General features: G+C 37.1%; 1 protein-coding gene across 1 annotated transcript in view; it reads right to left on the bottom strand.

Annotated features, from left to right (window-relative positions):
- Nucleotides 1-18232, bottom strand: part of CERS6 (ceramide synthase 6) — a 222673-nt gene extending 204441 nt beyond the window's left edge. Inside the window, exons 1-3 of the mRNA XM_077751179.1 lie at nucleotides 18129-18232; nucleotides 15429-15534; nucleotides 3646-3776 (exon numbers count right to left, since the gene is read on the bottom strand). Of these exons, the coding sequence (XP_077607305.1) occupies nucleotides 3646-3776; nucleotides 15429-15534; nucleotides 18129-18232 (341 nt within the window). The remainder of the gene's footprint in view (nucleotides 1-3645; nucleotides 3777-15428; nucleotides 15535-18128) is intronic.
- Between the last annotated feature and the right edge of the window lie 7896 nt (nucleotides 18233-26128).

The raw sequence follows: 26128 nt of genomic DNA, 5'->3' as shown, positions 1-26128 counted from the left end.
TACAACCGCTGTTGGGCATGCATACTGCTGCCATTCCCCACTGCTTCAAGATGAAACACAATTCCCCTGAAAGAACTCTGTATTTTCTAAAATAATAATTTAGATAGAACAGAAAAACTATAGAAACTTTATGTTTTGGCCTAAATCTTCAGGTCCCAAATCCGTGTTGTCTTGCTTGCTAATTTGATTTTTAGTATTTTGGAACAGCAGTCATCTCTTTCCAGACATTACTGCTTCTTAACCATGAATGTGTGCTGTAAGTACCCAGGGCATTTCTTTCAAGATATTCATGTCCAAACCTCACCTAGGACGCCACACTGAATCAGACATCCTAGGGTGGGGGATGGGTATGTGTATTTACAAAAGTTCACCAGGAGATTATGCAGCGCACCCCTGGTTAGGAACAATTATTCCAGATCATATTTTACATTGATGAGCAGATACCTACGGCATACATTCATGCATACAGTGACCAATATAATTCTGCTTTATTCGCATGGTATTAACGAAATGTTCCCCTTTGCCATCCCATTCCTTTCTCTGAATTTCTTTGAGATACAGTCTTGGAGCTTTCCATAGTTTGATAATTTTCCTAGACAAATTTTAGGCTCAGTCAGTGTATAAAAGGCACTTTTCATTTGGGGAGGCAGGGTGCCAACTTAGATCAGTAAATCCTTCCAAAACAATGCCACTTTTACTTACAGTCATTTAACCAATATTTATTCAGCAGTGTATATGTGGTGGTAAAGGCTAAGAATGCAAGAAAAACAAGATGTGGTTCTTGTGCCCTCGAGGAGCAGTATTATATAATTAGGGTAAAAATATACAGACAATTTAAGAAAAGTTAAGTCACCACATAAGAAAGCATGTGATTCAATATTAAAATACTAGCACTTACAACGAGGACTCTAAAATTCTAAAAAAAGTCATGTTAATGTTCACTCCAGACACTCAACAGTCATGCCACATTTCTCAGAGGGCCTCCGGTTTGAAGAATGGATAGGAGATAGATGGGCAGGGCAGAGAAACATAGGAGTCCATGCCAGGAGCACAGCATAAACCATGGCAGGAATTGAAAAAAAAGCATGGACAGTAAAAAGACAATCTTCTGGAAGGAAGGGGTTATTTGGGTGAATGATACCAAATACATGAAAGCCAGAGTCTAGCTGACAGGCTAAAGAGCCCAATAATTTATCCAACAGTTGCAAAAAAAAAAAAAAAATCATCAGGGTTTAAAAGCAGCAGAACATGGAGATAATAGCATTTTAGGAATGTTTTTGTAGCAAAATATCTGTAAGTATGAGATAAATAATAAGGATAGCTATGAGAGCAATTAAGATCTGGGCCACAGCAGTGGCTTTACAAAGAACTAATGGAACCCAGTGAATGACTGGTTTGAGCTTCTAGCCTATAAAGGAATGGAGTCATGCAAACAACAGGTAAAGGGAAGTCAAGAAGGGAAGCAAGTCAGAGTTGCCAGCTGGGAGACAGCAGAACGATGCCTCGTCATTGGACATATGACTATGGAAGAGGATAACAAGAGAAAATAACTTCTGCACAGAGGATGGAAGGTAGAGTGGGAAAAATAAGAGGCTGATGACTGAATCTGGAGAAGCCCACTCAATAAAATGGAAAAATACAGACTAACTCATGCAAAAAGAAGCTCTCAGAAAGACAGGAAAACCTAGTGGCAATCCAGAGGTTAAGGAAGAAGAGAGTTTTGAACAAAGCTCATCAGCACAGTCCTCTGCAACAGAGAAATCAAAGGCCACCAGTATCCTCTCAGTTCTCGTCCCACTAGCCTTACCACGGGCCCTAGCCCACAGCTGATCGTTCTCTCCTAATCCTTAGTTACTGACTGTCCATGCCAATTGTTTAGCACACACATCTATCTGTTCATTGTTTAATATCCCTGATGTGCATATATTCAGATATTTGTTTTATCTCCTTGACACTATTGTAATAAACCTCTTGAGGAAAAATATCATAATCAATACTTTAGGTACCATCCCTCCCCACAGTTGTGCCTTCACATTGCGATGCCATTAGCAATCATTTAGATATATTTTTAGCTGATTATAACTATGCAGCTAAAGACCAGCTGAATTCAGGGAGAAGACATAGATATTGGTATAGGGTTGAGCTGTGCTATTCAAAGTGTGGTCCATGGACCAGCGGCATCACCTGGGAACTTGTTAAAAATGCAACCTCGGCTGCCATCTCAGACCAACTGAATGATAATCTGCACTTCAACAACATCCAATGACTGATTCCTATACATTCTGGTATGGAAACTGGTGTAGAGTCAGTGCAGTATAGAAAGGATGAGCACTGAGTTACCAAAGAAGTTAACTGGAGGAGAGGAAGATGGCACATGGGTTTCAGCATATGGTCCCTATGCCAAGACTCATCTTCACCCATATTCAGACCCACAGCCCAGAGAAGGAACACAGGCCCTTCGTCTATCTGGTGAGACCAGGCCAGGAAGCAATTCCAGCTTTGGATGAGGAGCCCTGATGCATAAATCATTCTTCCATAAACTGCCACTAAGTTCAATTATAGGAAGGGCTTTGTAGATTATATCAACTAGGTTGTTTTTCCATGCTTTATGAATATTCTGACCTACTGAAGACCCTGTTTACGCTCTCCATATTCATCCAGCCCTAGGAATTTATGGTATTATTCTGCCTCTCATTCACTTCTCCCAGAACATCAGGTTTCCCTCTGAGTTTTAGATTGCAATTGCTAAAATACTTTTCCGGCATAATTGAAAGCTAAACCTGAAAATGCAACTTTAACCCCAAACAGAAGGAGCCTGCAACAAAGGGAGAGACACTGACAGCACTATTGTTCAAATACCAGGTGTCAGGAAAAAGCTCCCAAAGCACAGAGCTGTTAGACAAAGGCACAGTCACATCCCAAAGGCTGAAGACCAAATGCACCAACGAGCTCAAGGCACAGTACCTTACCTTTGTTGGCAGAGTGCTCAATGCTTCAGTATTCCCTTATCTAACTTTCCTCTAGGTCAGTGCATTGAGCGTCACTATTTCAAAATAGCACTGTGCTAGTTCTCTGTGGGTCTTTCATTATTCTTAACAGCTTTATTGATAATTTACATACCATAAAGTTCTCACTGCAGAAATGGAAGAGACCTTCATTCCATCCCCCACCTTCAAGCAATGCTTCATTAAATTCACCCAAGGAATATAATATAGTTATTTCTTAAATCTCCAGAGATATGGGACATAATCGAAACTCTCTGATAATACATCTTAGCATCTCAGCTTTTACCAGTGGAAAGAACATCTTGAGGAAGTCCCCTCTATTAAAATTCGAACCATTAGAGTAATGACTTTTAGTGCTCTATTTCAAAGATGGCTGAATGAAAATAGCATTGCAGGCCCCTGTAATCTGCCAAGTACCTTGCAGGAACTCCATTAAAAAGTAAACTTCAGTTACTGAATCCAAAGCGCTAATCTCAAATTCTTACAAACTACTATTCCCCCAGTTTTGGTGGACTATTTTTCAACCAGGTGGCATGCTTCGCAGGGGTTGCTGGAGGCTGCATGAAGCCTTTATTTTTAAGTCAGGACAGGAGGAGGACTTAGGCAGGTTTTGCTTTCAAAGAGAATGACAGCAACTTACATGCTCTCACAGAACCTCGTCAGTGTGCTTGGCTTCTCCTGGTTGCATCTCTGTCGAAACCAGCGTTGAATGCTGCGAACATCCCAGTCCAGCTGCTTGGAGAGGCCTTCCAATCTCTTTTCGTCAGGATGCTATGAAGCAAGGCACCAACAAAATTATTTTCATCTTCACCATAAACACATCTGCCCTTGTCTAAACTGGATTTTTTTTTACCTCTATTTCCTATCTGCTACTGAGATGTCTGTATTTACCACCGACGACTTAGTCCTTCCATTAGTAACATGAATATAAATAACCACTCAAGAGAAGAAAAGTTACTCATTAATGAGACAACACTGAAAAACATGAATCTTGCTCTAATGCTTGCAATTCTTTTTTTAAAGTTTATTTATTTATTTTGAGAGAGAGAGACAGAGAAAGAGAGAGAGAATGAGCAGGGGAGGGGCAGAGAGAAGAGAGAGAAAATCCCTGCATTAAGAGTGCAGAGCCTGATGCGGGGCTCAAAGTCATAAACTGCAAGATCATGACCTGAGCTGAAGCCAAGCATCGGCCACTTAACCAACTGAGCCGCCCTACTTATACTTGCACTTCTTATCAGCAACGGAGATGTGATGAAACAGCCAATAGGCTGAGTCAGCTCCATCAGCCTTCAAGGAAAGGAGTTAGGTTAAGGTGAATTTGCAAAGAGGCATTATTCAAATGTCTCACTTTCTCAGGGAAAAAAATCCTACTCCCAATTAGCACACATGAGTGTAACGTAGGACAGACAAAGCACGGAATAATCTCAACATAGCTCACTTTAGCCCAAGGTACCAACTCTACTACAAAACAGGTGTTCTCTTTTCTTCCTCATGTCTCTCTCTCTGCTCTCTTGTTCACACATCCCTCTTCTACCTCTCTTCTTGTTCATTCATTTTGACCAGATCCCCATCAAAATTTATAACTATGAATTACTTGAAGACACAACCATGGTGAATGGGGAAGAGGCCCTACTTAAGCTCGTCATATGATGATACTATTCTGTCTCTCATTCATTTCTATAACATTAGGAGGCAATGGACTGGTTCAATTCCTCACTCAAATGACCTCTGAGCCTCGGTTCCCTCACCTGTCAGGGTTATTTATCCATCTAAATGGGACCGTGGTGATGACCAAATGTAAAAAAAACATGTCTAAGTTGGTAAATGTATTTCTCCCATTTCATATCCCTACCCTCTCCTAAGTACATTTAAAAAATTTTTTTTGTTTTATTTATTATTGAGACAGAGAGAAACAGAGCATGAGCAGGGGAGGGTCAGAGAGAGAGGGAGACACAGTATCCTAAGCAGGCTCCAGACTCTGAGCTGTCAGCACAGAGCCAGGTACAAGGCTCGAACTCACGAACCGAACCGTGAGACCTCAACCCGAGCCGAAGTTGTCCGCTTAACCGACTGAGCCACCCAGGCACCCCTCTCCTAAGTATCTTAAAGAGCATCCTGCCCAACAGTTATGTGAGTGTGACCTGCCACACAACAAAACTAAGCTGTGTTCTATTCCTTTATTTATTCTATCTTTCCTTTACTATTCAGGAGATGTTAATGATTAGAGGAAATAACCAAAAACAGGAGAGGGGAAAGCAGGCTGACCAGCTTCAAGTTACAAGAGTAGGATGTACAGATGACACCTTTTCAAAACATCTCGAGCAACTGAAGGTGACAAATACACAGGGAACACAGCAAGTGGCCTCAGTATCATGACCGAGGTTATAAAATGTACTGAGCTTGTATTTGTGAAAGTCATTTGCCAAGTTTCAGTGAGGTGTGTACTTTGACATGATTTTATTAGTCCTGACACCATCTATACTCTCCTTTTATGTGTGTCTTAAAAAACAGGGAAGATAGAAAATTCACATCTTACTATATACCTTGGTTATACCATTTTCCTAGAGGAATTAATTTTTTATTTTCATTTGTTTTCTAGGCTTATTAAATAGCTAAAACATTCACATGGTTCACAAACTAAAAATTATCCAAAGTTTCACCTTCCCATTTTATTCCTATGACTCTCCCCTTTCCTACCAGCTAACCAGTTATTAAAACAGCTTCTTCTCCAGAGTTATTTTGTGCAAACATAAGTAAATTAAGTAAATTGAATATGTATTCATACATGACCTGTGTCACACAAATGTTTATATACTACATGTATCATTCTCAACTTTGATTTTCCACTTTACAATTTATTGGGAATATTTCCATATTAAAGTATAAAGAATGTCCTCCTTCTTTTGTAGAACTGTCAGGATATACTATAATTTACTTATCCCCTCTCCTGTTAATGGACATTTACGTAATTTCCAGACTTCCACTACTATAAACAATGCTGTAATAAATAATCTTGTCATCGGTCATTTTATACACGCATACATACAAAGATAAATTCCGGGAAGTGAACACTGGAGATCAAAGGCCTATGCACCCGCAATTTATTTATATATTGAAAAATCACCCTTGCTAATGATTTTACCAATTTATACTCTCACAAGCAAAAGTGCCCATTTCCCAATGCCTTGCCAATAGAGTACGTTATCAGATTTCTCAACTTTTTTTCAGTCTGATATACATATATACAAAGTAGTGTCTCAGTGTTTTTTTTAAGGGAGGGCAGAGGGAAAAGGAAAGAGAACCTTAAGCAGGCTCTGTGCCCAATGCAGAGACTGGCATGGGGCTCGATTTCATGACCATGAGATCATGACCTGAGCCAAAATCAAGAGTCAGATGCTTAACTAGGCCACCCAAGTGCCCCTGTCTCAGTATATTTTTAATTTGATGTCCTCTTTTTATGAAAGAAGCACCTTTTCACATGTTTTAAAAACCATTAATAGTTCCTTTTTATGAACAGTCTTTTCATACCTATTGCCCATTTTTTTCTTGATTTGTAGGTATTTTCTTTACTGATTTGTAGAGCTCCTTCACGTGTTATGGTGATTAAATCCATGTCTGTACCAGAGGTTGTACTTTGTACTAGTGTGTTTTTGTGTTGTAGAATTCGCTTATGGGGTTTTCTGCTTGTTTGTTTTCTTGAATTTTTTAAAAAAACATATTTGAACTTAACAGTTTTTTCTGTTTTAACTTCTAAATTTGAGGTCATTAATAACAAAAGCCTTTCCTACTCTGAATGTCCAAGAAATTAATGTAGGGTGAATTGACATATTTACTCAATTTGTCTTTTGTGTCCTTCAACAGTGTTTGAAAATTTTCCTCACATACCTTCTACATCCTTGTTACCTTTAGTCCTAGGAATATTGTCCTTTCTGGTATTGTTTTCACTGGTTAAGTTTTCACTTGATTCCTTTAATTGTCCAAGTATACAGTCAGATAATAACACGTATTCAGAATGTAAGCTCCATAAGCAAAGGATTTAGTATCTTTTTTCACCAGTGCCTAAAAACAGTAAGGCCTGAATAAATTCACATAACAATAGCTTTACCACCTTCTTTCTAATTTTTATGCCTTTATTTTCTTTCTCATATCTATTCGCTAATGTAATGTAAAACAGCATTGTATAGATCAATTAATATAATGTATTATATAGATTTTGTAATACTGAATTCAGGGAAGACCTTGCATTCCTAGAATAAATCCTCCCTGGTAATGATAAACAATTCTTTTAATGTGTTGTTAAATTCTGTTTCCTAATTTTTATTTGGGACTTTTCATTGATATTAATAAATTCAATTGGTCTTTAGTCTTATTTTTTGGTTAAATCACTGTCACGATTTACTGTTAAATTAATGTTTCACTGCCATATAAAGAGAATTTGGATGATTTTCTTAATATTCCATGCTTTGGTATAGTGTAAAATAGCATTGGAATTTTCTGCTCGTTAAGAGTGTGTTAGAATTTTTCTTGTGAGAGTATCTGAGCCTCATCCCTTTTTTGCAGTTTAGCTCTTGATTTTTTTAAAAAATATTTTTATTTATTTCTAGGAGAGAGAGAGAGAGAGACAGCGTGACCAGGGGAGGGTCAGAGAGGGAGATACAGACTCTGAAATAGGCTCCAGGCTCTGAGCTGGCAGTCAGCACAGAGCCCGACGCGGGGCTCGAACCCACGAACCGCGAGATCATGACCTAAGAGAAAGTCGGACGCTTAACCGACTAAGCCACCCAGGCGCCCCTAGCTCTTGATTTTGATATTTATATATAAACATACCTATACATAGTTGGTAAATTATATTTTCCTAAAACAATTTCCATTTTACCCAAGTTTTTATATTTTATTTTCCATATTAACAGAAATATATCCTTTTTATTTTCCTCCATTTCTGTGATTTTTGATTATTATGTTGTTAATTATAATGCTGTAATTTGTGCTTTTTTTTATTGGACTAGCCGACTTTCTGTAAAAAAAATTAAACAGATAAGGTACTTCTGATTGATTTTCAGTTCTATAGTTTTGCTAACACAATTTCTTCATTTATCATTAATTTCTGCTTTCTGCTTGCCTTTGTTTTATTCTTTTGCTAATGCTTAAGTGTTTGACTTCATATATATATAATATACATATATACATGTATACATATTTCATGTATGTATATATGTATGCATGTATATTTCATTTATGCATATATCATGTGTATATATACATATATGAAATATATATACATATATGTATGTATGTACTTCATCTGAATTTTCATCTGAGCACTGTTTTGGCACAGTACAAATGAGTAGTGTTTTTATCATTACTGCTATCAATATTCTGAATTTCTATTTTTATCCAAGAGTTGATAAAGAGAACAAGAGGTTTCCTGTTTTCTGATTTCTAGTATCATTAAGGTTTGCTCATTTTTAAAATTTATCACAGTTTTGTATATATAATAAAGGTCAATTTTTATAGATATTTAATAGGTACTTTAAAGGAAAGTATAGTGTCTACATTCAGAAGATCACCTTCAACTCCATCATGAAGTGTGACATTGACATCCAGAAGGACTTCTATGCTAACACAGTGTTGTCCGTGATGGGACCACCATGTACTTTGGCATCGCCAACAGGATGCAGAATATAGAGCGCTAAATACACCACTTATATCTTCCTCATTAATTATGTCTCTTAGGATTTCTATCTTCTGTTTTACATTTTGTTCACTTGATCTGTCACAACCCAGATGTAAATTAAAATTCCCTGCTATTTTTTTCATTCTTTTTTATGAGTATATAAATACATTGACATTCAATACCTAGTAGTCGTAACTATTTTATCTTTATTATGAATTGTATCTTTTGGCAATAAAAAGCCAACTCTTCATTTCACTTATTTCTTTTTAATGTGACTTCCACTTTTATGTAAAAATAAAAACCCCTACTTTATCATCTGTATTTGTCTATATACCTTTACTCATACTTTTATTTTCAATATTTGTAATTACTTTATCTAAAGGTATCTCTTATCAGCTATGTGACCCAGAACTAAACTAGTTATTAGAGGAGTCAACTCATTTACATATATTGATATAAATGAATGTTTGTTTATAGTTCCCTCACATTAATTCTGTTATGCTTTCTGCTTGGATAGGTAAAAAAAAAAAAAAAAATTTTTTTTTGACTAACCAAGTACTGTTTGTTTTATTTTCCCTCCTTTTTGTGGGTAAGTTTTGTTTTAGTGGTTACTCATAATTACAATACTCTTCTATTTGTTTTCAGTCAATAATTCCATATGAGCAATATTTAAAATTACCATATTTCCTCTTCTTACCCCACCCAATATTAATCAATAATTTTATCATTTTTACAGTTTACTCATATTATTAAATATGTTTGTACTTCTATCATTCGATTTGACTGCTTAAACTGATTTGCTTTGACTCCCAGCCACTAGAGATTATGCAATTAGTGAATGTAGTCTACCTTTCACCTCTTTCTCTCCACCCTCATTACTGTTAGTTATAGCACTTCTACTATGTGAATGCAAATGAACGCTTACAATCTATTCTGTCATCCTGATCCTCCCATTTCTTTCTCTCTTTCTACAGATGAAATGTATTCAAAACTTACCAACACTCCAGTAACCTCTTGATCAGCTAACGTTAATGATTATAATACTCTCTTCAAAAAGAACTCATAAGAACAATTCCCTCACATTTTTGAATGTCGAACTCTGTTTCTAATGTTTACAGAGTAAAAACAATTTGCCTAAATATAAAATTTTTAGTTCAAATTTTCCTTGAAAATGTTGGAAATGTTGCTATAAAGAAGACTAAAGTCATGGTGACCTTTTTTATCCCAGCTAAGTGATTTGAATTTTTGCTTGGCTTTTCAGAGAATTCTCTCTTTTATTTTTCAAGTCCAATAATTTAACCTTCTTGGGTCAATTTGTACTGCATTTTCATTAACATATTAAAAGAAATCTCCATTTATTTTAGAAAAATTTTCTTGAATTACATCTTTCAATATTTATTTTATTTTGCTTTTCCTTACAGGACTCTGATAATGCAGATGCTGGATTCATTCAATCTAAATATCTAATTATTTTTTAGCTCTTTTTATCTCATGTAATTCAGTTTTATTATTTCTGTCTCCCATGTTCCTTACTGAGTTTTCTGCAGTATCTTGTGTTTCCTGTATTCTTTCTAATTTTGTCTTCATTCCTGTGATAGTTTTATTTTTATTTTTTAAAGTGTATTTATTTATTTATTTTAAGAAAGAAAAAGCACAAGTTGGGGAGGGGCAGAGAGAAAGGGTAAAGAGAGAGAAGCCTAAGCACTGATAGTGTAGACACCCATGTGGGTCTCGAACTCACCAACGGTGAGATCATGACTTGAGCTCAAGTCGGATGCTTCCCTGACTAAGCCACCCAGGTGCCCCTCTATGATAGTTTCAGTACTTTTTCCTGAATCTACAGCTCACAGTACATCCCTCTTCCTGTTGACCAACTATTTTTTTCTTTAGGCCTTACATTTCTTTTTCTGTGGTCTTCCTTCACAGAGCTATTGCTTACTTTTTTTAGTTTATGGTAAAATATTTAATCACAATTTTCATTTGCCTCGTGGCCTTATTTTTCTACTAACAATTTTTGCTAATAAGGACTGCTACACATTCTTTCTCTTGTCTTCGATGCTGGGTGCGCTCCTTCTTTACTACTCATCACTGAGTTGGTCGGAATGTTTTGACCAGCTCCTGGGAGTACGCAGAGCAGGGAGAATGCTCGTGCAGTTTAGCTGCCACCAAGGTAGACCATCTCCTGAAAACGTGCCATCCACACAGTGGTCTGTGAGCTTCTTCCAGTTCTCTGAATTAAACTGAGTCCCAGAGGACAACCACCTGCCTTGCTCACCAGTTACTGCATCTAATGTGCAAACACTGGTTACAGCTTTTGTCTCCCTCACACTCAGGGGCTGTCTTTTTCACTGGTTTTCCTGAGAGCTACCCCCACTTCATGCTCTTCACTTTCTCCTGCTTGGCTTCTGCCCAAGCTGCCAACTGCTTTTTGTAAGCCTCAATATATATTTTGAAATCTAGAGATATGTATCTATTAGTTTGCCAAAAATAGATTTTGGGAGATTGTCTTTCTTCTTTGTGTGTGTTTTTTCATTGTTTTGCATTTTTAATTGTTCTCCTTAGTTTTTTCCTTTCTTAAAATTTCCAAGGAAATAAATGAACAATGCTCCCATATATATATATATATTTTTTATACAGAAATACCTAGGCTGATCTTAATATTCATAACCAATACTGGGAGGCTGAAGGTAAGTGTAAAAGAAAGAAAGAGATAGGCATAAGAAGAGAATAAGGGAGAACAAATTATAGAAAATTGCCTATAATTTTTAAAATGTAGCGAAACATACCAAGAGTGGATGATAATGATTTCTCTGGATCATAAAACCTGGTTTCACAGCTGACTTATATATTTTTCCCTCAGTGGCTCAAGGATTGACTTGGTTAGAGAAGTAAGATTGTTAGAATTATAGATAGGTGCCAAAATATGGCAGGAGAATCCCCAAACATAAATAAACAAATATAAACAAACAACTATACACACACACATTTATTTATACCAGATATACAGAAAGACAAACAGATGTTACCTATTTATCAGCTAATTACATATTAGAGGACTACGCAGGGCATATGACCAGTGCAGTCACACAGGAATCCACTTTCAGAAAGGCTCGCACTTGGGATTTCAAGTTCTATGGCTGCTATCTCAAAATTCTTAATAATTTTATTATGGAATTTGTATTTTGTACATGAAGACCAATGAGACAGAGAAACACATGTTAGGGGCTCAGAGTCTCAGATCCCACATAGTCCCACCACTTCCCCCAACTAGTTCTAGGGAACTTATTTCTCTGTCCCCTGGCTCCCCAGCCTCCTACCCTTTCCTGCTTCTGCCCAGTGACTAGAGCCACCCCGGATGCAAGCATGAAAAGGGTGGGAAAATTGTATGCCTCGCGGTGTCTCAGTGTGGGACACGGGGGTAGCTGCCTGCACCCCAGGGTGGAAGGGCCCTGATGCATTTGGCAGGTGACTCAATGGGGTCGATCCTCTTGCTCACCCCAACCCAGTTACCAAATGTGTCCTGCTCTAGGGACTGCAATACAGTTGGGCATCACCTGTCCACTGGGGATTAGGGCAGCAGGCCCATCAAAAGGGGAGAAACCGGTCTCAACTTCTCCACCCCTGGACAGAGAAGGGCAGGCATATCAGCCCAGTCTGGACACAGCTAGTGGGCTGTGTGTTCAGTAAGTCATAGTGTGGGGTCCCTAGGACGTGTAAGGCTCTATACTTGTCTCATGAATATCCCCGTGCCTGAGGAGGCATGACATTAAATAACAAATAAAAAACATGTTGACAGGTCAAGAAAAAGAACCTACGAAAGAAAAAAAAAAAAAGCTTTGCATTTTTATGCCTTGAATGGTACTTCTACCATATTTTTTGAATAAGAAGCTCTGCATTTTCATTCTGCATTGGCCCCACAAATTATGAAGTCAGTTCTATACATAATAGATTTTAAAGGTTTGGAGGGTGCATCCCTACACTCTTGAAAGATGATAACCATGCCCTTCTCCAAAGGTGACCTGGATTCATGGTCAAGGCCAGATTGGTGAATGGTCACTCAAACACCTACAAACAATGTTTAAACTCTCCAAGTGTTGCTTCTTCTATTCTAGTCAACTGACCTGTTACTTTCTCAGATCATAAATAACACAGACAAGTATAAAGAATTCAAGGAAAAACTGTTCCAACTTTTGCTGCATTTATATTTAAAATATGAGGCTTCTACTCAAATCACGGAAAAATGTTCAAAAGAATCACCTTGGATAACTAAGAGAGTATGATTAAAATTAGCTGAAAGCAAATATTCTCTGGAGTGGTCAGTATGACTGCAAATCCTTTTATTACCTTTATGGAGGAAAGTTCTCCAGTAACCACGATCAACATAGGCAAGGGAATAAAATGTCCACTGCAGAATTTCTAAAGGGATACATAACATTTGAGTAGACTCATTTTATTATGCATTTAAAGTAGTTCACAAGACAAATACAAATATATTTTAATCTCATTTTTAAAAACCTGATAACTTCCTATACTTCTGCTTTTTCAGAGGGAAAGGAGTGTTTTGCTGCAGTAAACTGCTACGTTAAAAGAAAACACAAGTTTTTTCTTAATATTTTCTTCCTTTAAGTACCATAAGATATATGCCCCTTCAGGTTAGAATGTGACAATCTAAAATCAGCCCATAAAACTACCAGCAGAGCTTTTCCTAAAATCTCATATATTCTTCTCTTCTTCCTAGCAGAGGTATAAAAAGCACCTACTGCTTTCTTCTACTTCTCCAGGAAAAATATCACTTTTTAAAGGATAGAGGGGAAAGTCCTAGACAATCTTGGCAGAAATAAAGGTCAAAATATAAACAAAAATGTCTGAATATCTGAATTAATAGTTTTAAGACAAGAGACAAGTAATACAAATGGTTAGCAATACAAATACCAAAAAAGGAATAAAACTTGCTTACCACTATTAAATCACATTTTAGAAGTCTGAGTAATTTTCCCAGAAAAATGAAAAAGGGAAAATGAACCATTTAATAAACAAACACACAACACTCCTAGAACGTTACACTGCTCCTGTCCTTCTTTCTTGTCTATGCAAGAGTGAGATGAAGGGCGCTCTATGAGCAAGAAAAATACCTGGATGCTGTGATGTGCTTTGTTTTCTCATGGCCTTAATGGAGGGTTTCTGGCTTCTGTCTTTCTCCTCCCCTCTTTGTTCTAAAAGATATACAGCGGAGGGGCAATGATCTTCCCCCTCCCCTGCTCTTCCCTCCCTGCTCCTAGTTTGGCTTTAACTCTCACCACAGTGATAATTTCTCCTATTTTCTCCACAATGAATCTATAACATAATTTTCTAGACCTTTGTCCTTCATTCTTTCATTCTGTAACTCTTCTTTCAATTATTCCCTCTTTTGTTTATATCTACCTACGTCTCACAACTGCGGGAACACAAGGATCATGCTATAAGCAAATGGGCACTTCCTGCCATACATATAGGCAAACCCTCTTTTATTGTACTTCTTTTTGCCGCACTTTGCAGATAATTGCATTTTTCACGCATTCAAGGTCTGTGGCAACCCTGCATCAAACAAGTCTATCGGTGCCATTCTTTTTAACAGCATTTGCTCACTTTGTGTTTCTATCTCACAAGTGCAGTAATTCTTGTAATATTTCAAACTTTTTCATTAATATTATATTTGAATTGCTGCGATCTCATGATAAAATACTAATGGATAAGAAAGCTCCTTCTTATGAATGAACAAAGCAAATGGTCTCTGGAGATGGAATCTCCATCTGGTGAAGATGCTGTGAAGATTGTTGAAATGACAAGAGAAGATTCAGACTATTCCATAAACTTAGTTGATAAAGCAGTGGTGGGGCCTGAGAGGACTGGCTCCAATTCTGAAAGGAGTTCAACTGTGGGTAAAATGCTATCAAACAGCTCCCCATGCTACAGAGAAATTTTTCATGAAAGGAAGAGTTGATCAATGCAGTAAGCTTCATTATTGTCTTATTTTAAGAAGTTGCCACAATCATCCTGAACTTCAGGAATCACCACCCTGATCGGTCAACAGCCATCAACAACGAGACTAGAATGTCCACCGACTAAAAGATTACAACTTTCCTCAAGACTCAGATGATGGTTGATATTTTTTAGCAATAAAGTATTTTCAAATTAAGGCATCATTGTTTTTTGGATATAGTGCGATTGCACACACTTCACAGACTATAGTATAGTGTAAATGTAACTTTTATATGCACTGGAAAAACCAAAAACTTCATTTGACATGCCTTATTGTGGTATTCGCTTTATTTTATGGGTCTGGAACCAAACCCACAACATCTCCAAGGTACGCCTGTACGTTAATTATATTCCTCAGCTTTACCTAGTCATCTCCACAAAATCCCATCCAACCATTGTATGTACTGCTTTATGTCGTGTGAAATTAAAAGAGACACAAAATTGGACTAACCACTATCTCATCTAGACTGTTCTTTACAGGCAAGCTTCTAAACTCAATGTGAGAATAAATAACCAGGTCTCAAATATGCCCACATTTATTCAGCTTTTACCTGTTTGGCCTAGTCACAATGCTTGGAGATTTTCCAAGAGCACACTTTCCAGCAGGAAGCTGGGCAATTAGTTCTCAAACCCAGGAGAGAGGGATTAAACTCAGGAGAGAAGGGATTAAATGATTTCAGAATGAGAATGGCACTCATGATAACTCATACCGCCCCAAAAGACAATCATACCTTTGTAATTGCAGTGAAGACCTTTTCCAGAATGGCATTGGGCTGGGCAATCTGTGGTCCATTGGCCTGAATGTTGAGGGCGATGGCACATGGTTTGGCTACAAACCTTAAAAAAAAAAAAAAAAAAGTCAGAAAAGTTATTCTTTCTATAATGGTTCTTAATGTCACCAATTATTTACACATTACTCAACTGTCCCAATAAAGTGCTAGGTGGACACTGCTAACATTCATATGTCAGTCAATGTAAAACAGATTTAACTTTTCTTCTCTCCTATAGGCATCCAGCAGTAACAGTAAAAAAGAAATTCTTTTAAAACATTTAAATCTCCTGATCCTTTTTTTTTTTAATGTTTTATTTATTTTTGAGAGAGAGATAGAGACAGCATGAGCAGGGGAGGATCAGAGACAGAAGGAGACACAGAATCCGAAGACAAGCCTCAGGCTTTGAGCTAGCTGTCAACACAGAGCCCAACGCGGGGCTCGAACCCACAAACCGTGAGATCATGACCTGAGCTGAAGTTGGGACGCTTAACAGACTGAGCCACCCAGGCACCCTAAATCTCCTGATCCTTGAGTTCTAATGTGATTGAACAGGTAGAAAGACTATACAATGACAAATATAAGTCCATAAGTGAGATATATCAACAAAATAAATCATTTTAAAATGATTTAACTTATACTTTTCTTACAAACATCTGATTAGCAATTGTCATGTTACACTTTGCTGTGACAAAATGTTTACTAATGATCTGATTACACATGGAGAATGTACCTTTGATCATACCTACATCATAAAATTGGCCATTTTTGTCTCTATAATCCAAATGCACTATATTCAGCCCCAGTTCTTTATATTTTTAAAAAATTTTTTAAGAATGTTTGTTTATTTTTGAGAGACAGAGTATGAGCAGGGGAGGAGCAGAGAGAGAGGGAGACACAGAATCCCAAGCAGCTCCAGGCTCTCAGCTGTCAGCATACAGTCAGAAGTGGGGCTCAAATTCATGAACCCTGAGATCATGACCTGAGCTGAAGTCAGACACTTCACCCACTCAGCCACCTGGGCACCCCAGCCCCAATTCTTTATGGTTTCTTAAAATTTTTGCTTTGTGGTTATTTGTATCTTTATTTTAAAGTTATTTTTTAATAACTTTAAGTTATTTTAAATAACTTTAAGTTATTTTTTAATAACTTTAATAAATGTTGAGATAGGGAGGAGGGCAGAAAAAGAAGGAAAGAGAGAATCCCAAACAGGCTCCATGCTGTCAGCACCGAGCCCAGTGTGGGACTCGATCCCACAAACCACAAGATCATGACCTGAGCCAAGATCAAGAGTTAGACACTTAACTGACTGGGCCACCCAGGTGCCCCTGTGGTTATTTGAGTATTTCTCATAAGGAGTGACGAAGGATGTGAGACAGCACAATGTCCCAGACAAGCTGAGAAGTCTGAAATGATTACAAGCATCTGCTGCACTGATTTTATCCTACACAAATAACTATGTCAAGAATGAGAACACTTCATTTCTGCTTGTGCTTGATATGTAAAGGAGCCACTGAAGAAGCAGCAGAGGGCATGGGGCCCCAAAGGTATGCTGACACTTCTAGAACTTTTTTTTAAAAGCATTTACAACTTTAAGAGATGTTTTAGACTAAAGGTTCAAGAAATAAGGTTTTGTGAATGTTCCTTTTCAGTAATGACATTGAACATTTTCTACTAATACAAAATAATAAAACATCAGATGAAAGTATTACCCAAATTAAAGTTGGTCAAAGGCAACAAGCAATAAATGTACAAAACAGATCATGATGCTTCTTTAGTAACAGTTGATGAGATTAAAGTATAGTAGACAAAGGAATACTTTTTAAGTTGGAAGAAAGAAGTTTACATACATACACTACATACTATCCCATGAGATTGTATTGCAAGTTAAAGAGAAGACACTTTTTTAAACAGGAAAATGGAATACTGTACATGCAAGCCTCACCCAGGAAAGATATACACAGAAAATGTAATATAATATCTGTTTTGCTGTTTCTCTCGTACAAAGCTGGGAAGAAGGAATTACTGCCTTTTCTAGTATATAAGTGTTCTAGAAACTGGAGTTTTCCCCAAATTTGCATTCTCAACTCTATTTTTTTTAATGTTTATTAATTTTTTAGAGACAGATAGAGACAGCGTATGAGAGGGGGAGGGGCAGAGAGAGAAGGAGACACAGAATGCAAAGCAGGCTTCAGGCTCTGAACTGTCAGCACAAAGCCCGACGTGAAGCTTGAACTCACAAACCATGAGATCATGACCTGAGCCAAAGTCAGATGCTTAACAGACTAAGCCTCCCAGGAGCCCATGCATTCTCAATTCTTTTTAATGTAAAATGTTCTAAGACATATTACCCATGCCACTACCTTCTTAAAGAGAAATGTATGTAATCTTTTTCAAATAATTCTGCATCTTCACTATGAAGAATATTGGAACTATAGCTACAGCTAGTATAAAGAAGTGAAGTTTGACAGATAATGACCAAACAAGTCAACAACTTGTTTGCCTGACAAAGTTTCCTGCTTCATGGTTTTTTGTTTTTGTTTTTGTTTTGCCTCTTCATCACAGGGAGTATGAAGAGATACTCCAGCAAGAGTGGGATAAAAAGGTAAAACAGCAAAATTAATTTGGCATAAGAGCCAAAATAAACGTGTCATTCGTTGCCTTCTACTGTTCTTCTCTGTTAGATTTCTCTCCAGCCCTCCTTCATCTTCCCTATCCCCATAATTTCTGAAACACTGTTCAAACATCCTTTCTGAATTGGCCATTATCCTTTGAACATCCTTCTGTTCTAGTACATGGTTTTCTTTCCATCTTCTAAAGTAAGAGTGTAAATGCAGAGGATGATCTTCACCTCTGAATACACCATGAAAATGTTTAGGTGTAGGCAGGAGGAGGTCAACAAATGACCAACTGACTGTCTTCGGTAAATATGTGTTCATTGTTGCTACCACAGTTTTGAGCGCTATTGACAAGTTAACAGACCTTCTCTGTGTGCCCAGTGAGTATGCGAGCAGTAGGAATGTCAAGAAATTCAATTTCTTCAATTTATTCAAAAGCTACTTCCCCACCTTTGCTATCATGCTGCAATGACTTACTAAAGATTTCAAAAAGGTTTTTTAGTACCTAGGACACAATACAATGTCTTATATATTTCTCCTCTTTTTAAGCCTCAAACCACTCTTTAGAAACTCTTCTCAATTTCAAGAATGAATGCAATAGCATCTTGAAGACGGCATATCCCTTTATCACCAAACATACCAAATTTTAGTGATCAAAATTATCAAGTAAATATGATGCTCTATAAATAGGTTTTTAAAGCCAAGTCCAAAGGACAGGATGGAAATAATGTCTGCTACAATCTGGCTGTGGCACTCTAGCTGCAGTAATCTCTCTGTGCCTCATCTCTTCCTATGTAAGAAAATCAATAACTACATATGTGTGTGAGTTGTGTGTGCATATAGACACAAGTAGATGGTAAAACATGATGTCACATGGTCTCTTTGTCTAAAATTTTTGATGCATGCCATCTGTATGGTTTCATACCATATAGCATTTACATATCATGACTTCTCTGGGCCCAAAAACCCACTCTGTACTGTGCTAAGCCATGGGCACCCAGTAAGTTCTAATGGTACTAAGCAAACAAGGCCAGAAATCTAAACAGGCAACTGAAAAAGACAAGGGTCATCAGGTAGAGTAACCACTTGCCTCAGTCAAAGCCACCCACAGAGCACCGGTGTGGCTTTACCAATCCCTCATTAGGTGTTCTCTTTTCAACTTACCTAGCATACACAGCTAGACACTTCATTTCTAAGATTTAAAAAAACTTCAGGGGCACCTGGGTGGCTAAGTCAGCTAAACGTCCGACTGCAGCTCAGATCATCATCTCATGGCTCATGGGTTCAAGCCCCACGTTGGGCTCTGTGCTGACAGCTCAAGCCTGGAATCGGCTTCGGATTCTGTGTCTCCCTCTCTCTCTGTCCCTCTCCTATTTGTGCTCAGTCTTCCTCTTTCTCAAAAATAAACATTAAAATAATAAATAAATAAATAAATAAATAAATAAATAAATAAATAAAACTTAAAAGACAGGCAGAAACATGCAATCTCAAATGAGATAAGAAAGGAAGATATATTTTTATTTTCCTAATAGTATCCCTAATTATATGAAAATACAGAAATTTTATTTGTGTTTATTCTCCAAAGAATTTGTGAAACAGTGCTGGGCATTTTTTCTTCCCCAGAGAGTTTTAGAAACCACAAAAAACCTATGAGACAACTACTGTAATTTTGTTACCTACCATCATGGTTCATTAGAGAAAAGCTGGATTTTTTTTTTTTCCAATGCTGGCTCTTACAGAAATAAATTCACAGAAGCTGTCTTTCACAGATTTGTAGACACAGAGAGACAGATGGGGGGGAAGGGGGAGTCCCTACAAATTCAATAGTTGAAAGAAAATATGTACTTTCAAACTTTGATGAGTACCTCTACCAGGAAATGCTCACCTAATTATTTTTTTATCAAAGGCAGCAACACTGCCTTCACAAGATCAAACATCTATAAAGTACTTTCATGTTGTAGAACATGTGTGCAAGGAAACATAATCAGGATGTGAGCTTTGAAAAATACTAGTCTCAATTTAAAACAGAAAATACCTAAGACATTTCTACTTTTTAATTCTATTTAACAAATCATATTTTGTATTTTAAACATGAACTGAATGAAAACCTCTGCACAGAGCACCTAGGTCAGCTCGGGGCTGTCGTGTAGATAAAGGTACACACAAAACATGAGGCAATTACTGCACTCAAAGTGTTTACAGTATGTTAAAGGAAATTAATTTAAAAAGCAAATAAATGCTTACAGGGTAAATGTTAACTCTAATCTCTTAATATCATGTAATCATCTTCAATGGGGAACATGGTCAGAGACCTTCAGTCCTTTCTAATTCTAGCACTTCCTGCTTTTCAAAGCAGTTGTAAGTCTGCAGCGGTGTATACATAAACCTACGCATGATAAGAAAGCACAGCATAAAATCACACACACACAAATACACACATACACACACACACACACACACACACACACACACACACACACACACACACACACACATAAATACAAGTACACCGGGAGAAATTTAAATAACCTCAATAGATTTTATAAATGTTGATATCCTTGTTGTAATATTATACTACAGTTTTATAAAATGTTACCATTGGGGACAACTGGGTAAAGGGTACATGAACTCTCAGTGCATTACTTCTTACAACTGCATGTGAATCTACAACTCCTTCAATAAAGATTTCAATTAAAAATATTTAGAAAAAATTATGTTTTTGCAGTATGGAGGTTCCTCCAAAAGTTAAAAATAGAACTACCCTATGATCTAACAATTGCACCACTAAGTATTTACTCCCTAAAATAAAAAAATACTAATTCAAAGGGATACATGCACCTCAATGTTTATGGCAACATTATCTATAATAGCCAAAGCTCAAAACAGCCCAACTGTCCATTGACTGGTGAGTGGATAAAGAAGTTGTGGTATATATACACAATGGAATATTACTCAGCCATAAAAAGGAATGAAGTCTTGCCATTTGCAAAAACATGGATGGAGCTAGAGAATATTATGCTAAGCAAAATAAGTCAGAGAAAGATAAATATTCTATGATTTCACTGAGATGTGGGTTTTAAGAAACAAAACAAATGACTCAAGGGACAAAAAGAGAGAGAGGCAAATAAGAAACACTCTTAACTATACAGAACATACCAACAGTTACCAGAGGCGGGGTGGGAGGAGGGATGGGTTAAATAGGTGTTGGGGATTAAGGAGGACATTTGTCATAATAATGAGCACCAGGTGTTGTATGAAAGTGCTGAATCACTATACTGTATACCTGAAACAAATATAACACTGTATATCAACTATACTTTTAAAACTTTAAAATAAGATGGAACACAGAAAAACTGTGAAATTATAGATTATCTCTACTAATGAGAAAGCAACTTTAAAAAGATGATGGACAGACTGTATTTCTTTAGCTTTAGGGTCTCATTGTAGGATTTGTCTATACCTTTATGTGTCTTTGACCTGCTATAATAAATCCACAATTAGAACTGAAAAAATTGTTTTTCATGTGACAGAATGAGGTTCTAATACATTTACTTTTCATATTTAAAAACTCTGTACAATATACTAATCCCTCCTAAACTAAACTAGCTGGAGGCTTGGGAGAAGGAATAAAAACAAGTAGACTCTCGAGATGAGTGAAAGGTAAGAGCAACCAGCAAAGAGTAGGCTCCTTGCCTGTTTATTTACATTTGTTTTGAAGCTCTGCCCTGATATCAGACACAGTCACAGAAGCTGAGAAAACCACTGATTGAGAAATATTCTGTTTCTTATCAACAATAGCCTAACTATGGAGATAACCAAAAAGCCCAACAACCGATAAATGGACAAAGAAGACATACAGATACAGATATAAATATAGATATATAGGTAATAGAATACTACTCAGCCATCAAAAACAATGAAATCTTGCCATTTGCAGTGATGTGGATGGAGCTAGAATGTATTATGCTAAGTCAAATAAGGCAGTCAGAGAAAGACAAATATCATATGATTTCACTCACATGTGGAATTTAAGAAACAAAACAGATGAACATATTATGGGAAGGGAGAGAAAAAAAAAGGAGAGAAACAAACCACAAGAGACTCTTAATGATAGAGAACTATTGGTTGATGGAGGGAGGTGGGTGGGGGATGGGCTAGATGGGTGATGTAATAAGGGGGACTCTTGTGATGAGCAATAGGTGTTGTACATAAGTGATGAATAACTGAATTCTACTCCTGAAACCAATATTGCATTGTACGCTAACTAACTAAAATTTAAATTTTAGAAAAGGGAAAAAATTTAAAAAATTAAAAATAAAGTAAAATTTAATGAATTAAGAAGGAAGGAAGGAAGGAAGGAAGAAAGAAAGAAAAGCATTCTCTTTCTAACTGCTGGAACCAGAGGAAGGAGCCTGGGAAAATCAGAGAGTGATGAGAGAACCATGAAAGGCAAAAAGCCAGAGGAGCCAATCCCTAATTCTGTGTAGAAACCAGGCATGATTCTGGCTGACCTGTGAACCATGTATGTACAAGGCCAACTTAAAGCAGCCAGGAGCTAAGACTTAAAGAACTGAACTGAGCTAGATGCCACTGTCCACTGTGAGTATGATAGGCTACAATTTGAATCCAACTACGTAAATCTGCTGTTAACGCAAAACATCAACACTTTTCAGAGCAATATAAAAAGAATCTACAATCTCCACAATATAACTTCCTAACTCTAGGATACAATCTAATACATTGACAAAGAACAAAGGAAACTATAACCCGTTCTTAGGGAAAAAGACATAGATATTCAGTGAACTTAAAGGCAGGTCAATAGAAACCTTGCAATCTGAAAAAAGAAAGAAAAAAATGGAAAAACAAACTGACTTTGAGGACCTGTGGAACAATTCTGAAAAGCTAATGTATGGGTAATCTGAGTTGGAGGAAAAAAGAGAGAGAGGTGAAGAAAAAGAAAACATTAGAAAAATATATATAGTTTGTAACTTCCCAAATATAATAAAATATATAAAGATTCGAGAACCTTAAGAACCCCCAGAGAGGTAAGTTTGAAATGAAGAAAACCTAGACACAACACAGTCAAACTGATGAAACCCAAATATAAAGAGAAAACATTGAAAGTCACCAGACCGAACTAAACAAAGTTCTTTAGATTGAAATGAAGCACAACCAGAGGAAAATGTAAATCTTTAGGAATGAATGGAGAACCTCAGAAATGGCAAATACATTGGCAAATATAAAAGTCTTTGGAATGACAACCAATAATTGATGAAATACTTAAATGAAGTAACCTACTCCCCACTCAGACTATGCTGGAAAGGAACCTAAGTATGGGCAAGTTGAGGATGCCAAGAAAGAAGGACTGGGGAGAGGTGACTGATTCAATCCACTGCTTGACCGCCAACACTTTATCAGTAACGGTATGCCATGGCTAGGATCACCATATTAAAAATTTTAAACTTACAAGACCAGTAGAGATCAGATTTTGAAAGACAGTATGTAAGTGCCTGTTCAGACAAACAGGTATGCCTGTGCCTGGATGCCTGTGTTCTACCATCCTAATAAAAAATGTTTCAAGAAAACAAATATTTAGTGGAAAGAAGGCCAATATGGAGACAGGAGACTGATATTTATTAACAGTTACTATGTGCCAAGTGCTTTGCAATGTTTTATTCTTTTATTTTTAAGCCCAACAAAACCTTTTTGAAGTGAGGTGTCTGGGTGGCTCACAGTTGGTTGAGTGTCTGACTTCGGCTCAGGTCATGATCTCTCAGTCTGTGAGTTCAAGCCCCACGTCAGGCTCTGTGCTGACAGCTTGGAGCCTGGAGCCTGCTTCAGATTCTGTGCCTCCCTCTCTCTGACCCTCTACTGTTCATGTTCTGTCTCTCTCTCTCTCTCTCTCTCAAAAATAAACATTAAAAAAAAATTTTAACTCTTTGAAGTAAATATTTGTTCCGTTTTATAGAAATAGAAACTAAATCTCAAAGAAGTGAAAACATGTGCCAAGTCTTAAAGCTTAAAGTACATGCCTTAAATAAGACTCAGCCCCACTCAATCCTAGCATAACCTATTAATAAAAACAATATTTTTCCCTTTCCTTAAATAAAAAAGGTGGGTTGATTAAAGAAGTATTGTTAAAAATTCGGAGTATGGTTATACACTTTTACTCAGTAATCCTATTTTTAGGTATTTATCTAAGGAAATCTGTCAAATAAAAAAAAAGCCATAAATGTAAAGGTTTTCAGGCAGTTATTTATAATAGGGAAAAATAGTAAACAGCATAATGATTCACTAACAAGTGACTCACTGAGCATCTATGCTACATCAGCTTTGCTCTACATATTGGAGGCGCAGCAATCCCCTTTAAACAAAATCCCCTTTACACAGCTTACATTCTAGTGGGAGAAATGCAGATAAAAAAATAAACAGAGTAGTGTATGTTATGCCAGATAGTAAAAAGTACTAGAGAGTAAAGCCCACTTTTTAGAAGGATGGAGTGGGGTTGTGAGTTCTAATAGACTGGTCAGGGAAGGCTTCAGGGAAAGTGAGTAGATTCCTGAAAGAGCTAAGAAAATAAACCAGGAAGATAAAGGAGGAGAGAACTTTCTGAAAGGAATAGCAGTCAAGGGCAAAGGCCCTGAGGTAGAAGTATGACGGAGATGTTGAAGGCTTCTGAGGTAAAAGCATGTCAAGTAGTTAGTTGGATACAGAAGTCTAGAGTTCAGGAAACGTCTGGGCTAGAGATACAAATAAAATAAATTCTTTAGTTTATATATTATTCAAAAAATAAACTTTGGTGTCATCAACATACAGACGGCATATAAAGCCTTAGGACTAAATTACCTGGGAAGTGAGCGTAAATATATAAAAGGGGAGATTCAAGAAATAAATCCTAGGATGACTTCAAGGTTTAATGTTTAAGTAAATATAAAGTACAAAACTCCATGAAACATTATATGGCGATTTAAAAAGATTCATAAACTATATGGACTATGTAAATTCATAATACAAAGGTAATTTCATTTTTAATTAATTTTTTTAAATGTTTATTTATTTTCAAGAGAAAGAGAGAGACAGAGAACGAGCAGGGGATGGGCAGAGAGAGAGGGAGACACAGAATCTAAAGCGGGCTCCAGGCTCTGAGATGTGAGCACAGAGCCCAATGTGGGGCTCACACTCATGAGCTGTGAGACCATGACCTGAGCCAAAGTCAGCTGCTGCACCGACTGAGCCACCCAGGCGCCCCAATACAAAGTTAATTTTAAAAAGCAAGCTATACATTTTCAACAACACGGATGGATCTAGAAAGCATAACGTTAAGTCAAGTTATCAGAGAAAGACAAACACAATATGATTTCACTCATATCTGGAATTTATGAAACAAAAGAAATGAACAAATTAAAAAAGAGACAAACCAAGAAACAAACTCTTAACTACAGAGAACAAACTGATGGTTGCCAGAGGGGAGATGGGAGGGAGTACGGGTGAAATAGGTCATAGGGATTAAAGAATACACTTATGAAGCACTGAGTAAAACAGAATTGCTGAATCACTATATTGTACACCTGAAACGAATATAAAAGTGTGTGTTAATTACACTGCAATTAAATAAATAAATGTTAGGTTGCCTGGATTGCTCAACTGGTTGAGCATCGGACTCCTGATTTCAGCTCAGGTCATGATCCCAGGGTTGAGGGACTGAGCCCTGTGTCAGGCTCCATGTTGAACATGGAGCCTGCTTAAGATTCTCTCTCCCTCTGCTCCTCTCCTCCACCCGTGCTCTCTCTAAAATAAAGTAATCTAAAAATAAGTTAAGAAGGAGGAAGAGGAAGATGAAGAGGAGGAAGAGCAGGAGAAAAAGGAGGAGGAGGAGGAGAAGGCAGTGGTGGCAGATGTACTAAAATGATAACTGCAAAATAAAACACATAATAGAATAAAATCTGAAAAATAACAGTCAATATGTTTTATGAGAAAAATTCAGCACTGTACTTCTTTTGTGTTTCCTTTGTTGTTGGGCAACAAAACCCAGATCGGAAAAGG

This window comes from Crocuta crocuta, unplaced genomic scaffold (assembly GCF_008692635.1).
Source record: "Crocuta crocuta isolate KB4526 unplaced genomic scaffold, BGI_CrCroc_1.0 scaffold219, whole genome shotgun sequence".
Lineage (NCBI taxonomy): Eukaryota > Metazoa > Chordata > Mammalia > Carnivora > Hyaenidae > Crocuta > Crocuta crocuta.
The sequence above is the reverse complement of the archived record's forward strand: the minus strand, read 5'-3'. Positions and strand labels throughout refer to the sequence as shown.